This window comes from Mugil cephalus, chromosome 1, assembly GCF_022458985.1.
Source record: "Mugil cephalus isolate CIBA_MC_2020 chromosome 1, CIBA_Mcephalus_1.1, whole genome shotgun sequence".
NCBI lineage: Eukaryota > Metazoa > Chordata > Actinopteri > Mugiliformes > Mugilidae > Mugil > Mugil cephalus.
In genome coordinates, this window is record NC_061770.1 from 47,370,957 (window position 1) to 47,377,296 (window position 6,340).

Sequence of the window (6,340 nt, forward strand, 5' to 3'; positions counted from 1 at the left end):
CTGGCATACTAACGCGCTAAACAAATACGGTTAATGATTATTATCAGCATACTTGTATACAAGTCCACATATAGCACGAACATGCTCAACATAGCTGTGGGACAATGTAGACATTGTATCTCCTGAACATCAGCATTGTTGGCATGCTAACATGCTAAAAAAACAAACAAAAAAATGCTATTAACACTGACCAAACATTCAAATAGTCAGAACTTCGCAGCTGTTTTCTGCCATTTTGCTTTTCTTTCCACGTTTTCTACCCAGCCAGTCCCTTTTAAACACTTAACATACAGTACAGTCTCCTGAACATCAGCATGTTGTCATTTATCTCATTAACATATGCTGACATGCTAAGAGAAAAAGGCTGGTTACGCTAGTAAACCTATTCAGCATGTCCTTAGCATTTTTATGTAACTGTTTTGTTGGCAAATATTTGGTAGATGAACCTGCGTCAAATCCAACTTAATTTTTGAAGCTGTTTTAGGATATTTTGTTTTTCATTTTCCACTCAAGTGTTTGAAAACAGCTCATATGTTAATCGTCATGTGTCTAATGAATGACGGTTTTAACTGGGTAATATCTTGTGCCATATTTTCAATGTAAAAGTCCAATTACGGAACATGAAAAGAGCTTCAGTTAGAAAAAAAAATGTAGCAGAGAATTAGTCAAGTATATATTCTTGTAATCAAGAAACCACTTTTCTTATATTCTCGTCTCCTCTTTTTTTCCCGCCCTCTTCTTTAAGTAGACCTGAGCCTTTCCTCTCTCTTACAAAATCACCAGGCTTCAATTAAGTCCTTATCTCTCTCCTCCCCTCTCCTCCCTCCTGCTGTCTCCAGTTTATCATTCCTCCCTGCAGCGTATTCCAGCTGGTCCTCAGTGGCTCTTTGCAGGTGAATTTGTCTTGTTTTAACGGGAGACGCTCACCTCCTGTACTCTTCCTGCTGTTTAAGCCCAGCATAGTGGAACTCTCTTGATTCAGAGGTCAGCAGGTGGACATGAGGACACCGGGTCTCGCCGGGTTGACCGTGCTGCTGAGGCTGTGTGTCATTGTCGTCGTCCTGCTCACCTCAGGTACGTTTTGATGTTAACATGACCGTTAAATCTCTGTGGTTCTGTTTGAGTCTGCTGTAGCTGTTTTGCGCGTTGCATCATGTCATTACCTCTTGCGTGCGCACACCCTTGCAAGTGTTAACAAAGTTGTGACAATTGGACTTAACGGGTCAGCGAGCATCTGTGTGACTGTGCTATTTCTGGTGTACGGGTTTCGTGCAACTTCCCCAGGGTCGATTGGGTTAGTCTGTTACACGGCAGTGGAATCATTGGACTTAAGTTGCCTCCTGCGGTGGGATTGTCCCTATGCCAGCCCTAATTCCACCTACACCGTGCAGACAAAGACACAGGGGTGAGTATTACTGTCTGAGCGTGTGAGATGTTCGTCTCATGTCACACGACCACTCCACACCCACAAGTGCAAAGAAAGCTCCTGTAAACACTGCTTTTAATTGTAGTTTAGTTTATTTTTTTAGGTGCTTTCATGTGTGTAAATTGGACACTTTGGCATCGCTGACATTGATCTATATTTTTATATAATGTACATTTACTGGTGTAAAATGTGTGTATATGTGTATATATATATATATCGTCAGAATAAAAGCGGAATACTTTGTTATTCTGGGGCCATTTTATTAGACTGTCTTGGTTTTAGTTGGCAACGAACAATGAAGAAGTAAAGACATTTTCTATTTTTTCAGCTTTTTGAAAGAAAAAAGCTTTAACTCCTGTATAATCTGCGTAACCCTTCGTGTTTGGAGATTTGACCCCGGCTTATGTTTCTCTTCTCATCGTGTGTCTGTTAAATTTAAAATGTTTTAACAGGTGAGGACACTGTTGTGAAAGCACTAATAGAGCAGCACAGTGAGCCTGAATGTCACGTTTTTAGCAATGTTGCCACAATGTGCCCCAAGCTCTTTTCTTTAGTGGTTCTTGAGCTTCATGCAAAGATAAATTTATTTTCGATTACACTTAAAGCACATTTAAAGGCTGTGTAATCTTGACAATAACACACACACACATACACTGAGGTGGTTGTCCGTAATGAAAAGAATGGTCTTTGAAAGGATCTCTGTGATTCACAAGTTACTTGTTGTGAAGGAGCCAGAGAAGCGAGGAATGAACTGTTGTTTAGGTTTTCTAAGTGTACGCTGCCAGTCTCACCATTACACTGTAATTAGTCACGCTTGTGAGAAACAACACACAGAACTCTTACATACAGCACCACATAAAAGTATTCGTGCGCCTCAGAGCTCTCTACATTTCTATATAAAAATGATCCAAACAGCAAATCTTTTTTGACCATAATCCCACTGAAATGTTGGTGGAAGGACCTGAAGCGAAAAGAAGCATGTGCAGAAACCCACAATTTTAGAACAGAAGCGGTTCTGTACTGGGGACCGGGCTAAAATTCCTACGAGCTAAGTTTAGTTGCTGCTGTTGCTGAATACAAAGGTGGACTCACAGATATGTAATATTGCCTAATTTTTATGAATAAAGAAATTAAGAAGTATAATATCTCAGTTGCATTTCTTTGAAATCATTCTCTTCTTCTTCTACTTTCAGGACTTAGCCAGAAAATATTGTGATTTTTTGAGTCACATTTATGCAGAGATATCAAAGTGTGAGGGCAACAAAGACTTTTCAGTGACCCTGTGTGTAAGAGTTCAGCGTTACAGGTTCCTGCCTCTCTCATGGTGTAGATGGTGGTGACATAAAGTCGTTAGTGACGGGACAGTCATTTTTGTCATGTTGTTGTACTCCTGGGTGGCGTCGTGTTGCAGGGACCCCTGGCAGGACGTACCGTGGTGCGTTTGGATCTCCTCCCACAGCTGCGATGTCTCTCAGATCTTTTCCAACTTTGAGCTGTACAACATGATCCGTCTCGGCGTCCACCTCACTCCTACCTCCACCGTGTGGATGGAGCCGCGCAAGTTCGACTACAGTGACTTCAGTGAGTGACAGTCTCTGCTGCAGACTCATAACTGTGATACAGAGTGTGAGGGGTTCGTAGGGTTTTTGTTCTTTTTTAGTTGAAGGGATTGACTGGGGAATATATCAGTAGATCGGATGAGAAAGTTTGGACTGTTATCCCTCCGTGGCAAGTGTCTGTACCGGCTTCATTGTGTAATATGTTAATTATTTAAACTAGATAGATTAGACAGATTAACACTGGCTCTCTCTACTCTACACACTCCAGCCTTCAGCCCGCCATCTGTCTCAGTCTCTCTCAAAGAAGAGCAGCTGTTGGTGAAAGTGCAGTTCCCCTGTACTCCCAACAGGAGGTGCTCTCGGGAGAGATGCTGTCCCATCTCCCGACTCATTGACCCCTGGACCACAGTGACCGTGTACAGCGAACTCAGTCCCTCTGAATACCAGGTCTAACACTTCATCTGTAAAAATTTACTGCATTTAAAGGACAATACACAGTGACTGTATAACTCAGTTATTCGGGCTTGTTTGTATCTCCTAGAGTCGAACAGTTTGGACCCAGGAAGTGATGTCCCATGTGGAGTTTTCTGGTTTGTCTCTGGGTCACAACTACTGTGTCGTGGCCAACTTCTCCTTCCCAACATTCTCCATGGCAGCTTCCCCAAAATCTGCCCCTCAGTGTGTCGAAGTGGTTTCCCAATCAGGTGAAACTGGTAAATTGAATGCATTTTTTTTTTTTTTTAATCTAAATCATTGTATTACCTGAAGCCGTAGGGCCAAGACTCACAAAAATCAACGTCAAGGATTACCAACCCCAAAAAGTGGTCTTGAACACATCAACAACATCAACAGCTGTTGAATAGTTTGACCTATTAAAGCCATTAAATAATTCAAATGTGGCAAATATGAGATGGAAAGAGTTTCTAGTTAATAGTTTATAGCATTACACTAAGGGTCTTCAATGTTTTTCAGGCCAAGAACTCCCAAACTAATGGAGAGATTAAGTAGGGACCCCCTACCTACTACATGTTTTCTATGTTAAATTTGTTTAAGTGTTCTAGTGACAAAGCGATTCATTATGGTCTCAGTAGTTGGCTAATGGCTGTGGGCTACACCGTTAGCTTCTCTGCTGCCGATGCTGCAGTGTGTGTCTGGGATTTCACCTGGAAAGTGAATAGGCTCCCGACCAGTTGTCAGGAATGTGGTGAATGTGGGGTCTAATCAACCAAAGATTTTGTGCCCTTCTCAGTTCAATCGGTCAGTCGGTCAGTTGAGAAGCAATTTTGATATTAAGAGCCTTTCATGAATCTTCATAAAAGATGCGTAGTTTGCCTTTAAAAGTATCTGAACCAAAACAAGTCAGAATCTCTTGCTGTGGCTGCAGCCTCACTGTTCATTCTGCTTGTTGACCAGAGCTGTGCGTTGTTTGCTTGTTTGCTGGACCAGTGCGTTGTTCAACCTACATGTGTTCTCTCTCTGCAGAGCTGATGCCTGTGCTGTGTCTGGGAATCGCTTTGACTCTACTGCTTATTTTCCCACTTCTCACTGTGTTTTTGCGAAAACCACAACCGGCTGCAACAACCCCAGAAAATCAATCCAAGACTCCGGTATGATTGGTTCTATATTTCCATACTAAAATAACATACTTAAAAAGTTTTTTTTCCAGATGAAGTATCTTCTTATTTCTCTCTTCAAGGTTCATGATCTAGTCTCTTTGGTTCCTCTGTCCCTGGTCCCAGCCGACCCGTGTGACGTCCACTTGGAACTGGCCGACGACCAAATGTCCATCGTGTCCTCCTCTAATCTCCCTTCCGCCGAGGACCTGACCTCTGCCTTGGGAAACGCAGTCTCCAGGGTTCCTCTCTCTCATGACCCCAGCTCATTGGCAGCATATTGGGACAGTGGAGGAATAGAGCTGGAGTTAGGCCTCGACTCTGGCATCAGCATCCCACGCTTGTCTCACTGATTTGAGGAGACATGCGGGACAAATGAAGACTGAGACATTTTTAGTGTTTTCTCTGTAAAACTATGTATCACGGGTATGTAAGGCTACGGCTTGCCTTGAGCTCCATGAGCATAAACAGAAAGAACCAACCTACCAAGATCATAAAATCACCAGAAATCAGGTTTTAGATTTGACTCTTACAAAGAATCCAAGTGAACAGTCCATTGCTGAACCAATAGAAATCAAATGTCTTTGCCTCTAAACCTTCATGCCAGCACTGATGAGAAGTCCTTAAAGACAATCTACATCTGCTGATGAAGACCTTGTGATATGACTGAAAGCTCCAGAACTAAATGGATCCTCCAACATCAAGAAGGACAATCATAAATTGAAGGTCCAGTTATTGTCTTTTCTTCAGATTTTAGCAATTTTTTTTTAGCTATTTGTTTCTCGACTTTCTTGGTTTTCAATGACTAAACTGAGATTTTCAGGCTTGAATGTTTGATTGTACTGTTGCAACTTTAAACAAATAAAATTTCCAGAAGGTTACAGTGCAAGCTCATGTTGTGGCTTCAAAATGTTCAAAATGGCTGCCATTTCAAACCAAGCGGCTCAACCCCCGCAGTAGTGCAAAAAACTGCAGTTCATCAAGTGGCCACTTGAGGCTGGCTCCAAAAGGGAGCAAATCCCCCTTGACCCCCCATGTTAAAAAGCCCGACTATACAGCATAATCACACATGTTTAAAGTCTAGTACCAAAAATGATTTTGGTCTCAATAGTTTATTTCACTATTCGTGACAAATTCTGCTTAATTAATGGCGTTCCCGCTGTGAGTGACAGGCGGTAGCCTGGGCTAACGGTTAGCGGACAGATGGATGGGCGGGATAGGTAGGTGGGCAGGTCTCAATGTCCGACACGACCCCCATGTCCATATTTGGAATATCTGAGTGTGGGCAGAGTAAAGCCCACCCAACATGGCGACCATGGTCCCCGCCCACTTTGGGCTTCATTTTTGAGGTTCAGAATCCGATGGGTGACGTCACACAGGGTTTGTCCATCGTATATCCAGTCATTGTGTCAAACCTGAAGATACTGGCTCATTTCCAGCTCTTTAAAAGCTCTCCTTGTATTCTGGCCTTCCTTTCTTGCATTAGGCAGAGAACCAGAAGCTGATCTGTTATAGTGAGCACATCGTGTTTTCCATCTCTCCCGGACCATTGGACAACCTCTAACATTAGGACCCGGTTTAGTTGGCAGCTCTCATAAGGTGACAGAAATGTGGCTCCCAATCTGACACATATAAGCACATTCCTGAGTCCGTCATGAGTCAGAGTGCTGCCTGAGGGGGGTCAGAGAACTGACTGGTGAGTGGAAGTTAGCGGTGAAGCAGAAATAGTTTATCTATGAGGT

General features: G+C 42.8%; 1 protein-coding gene across 1 annotated transcript; it reads left to right on the plus strand.

Moving 5' to 3' along the window:
- Positions 1-864: 864 nt before the first annotated feature.
- On the plus strand, positions 865-5,692 carry si:dkeyp-75h12.7 (interleukin-22 receptor subunit alpha-2). The gene is made up of 7 exons (XM_047604744.1): positions 865-1,074; positions 1,285-1,405; positions 2,838-3,007; positions 3,254-3,432; positions 3,527-3,698; positions 4,468-4,592; positions 4,682-5,692. The coding sequence occupies exons 1-7, from the start codon at positions 999-1,001 to the stop codon at positions 4,949-4,951; spliced, it is 1,113 nt and encodes a 370-aa protein (XP_047460700.1). The 5' UTR covers positions 865-998; the 3' UTR covers positions 4,952-5,692.
- The last annotated feature ends 648 nt before the right edge of the window (positions 5,693-6,340 follow it).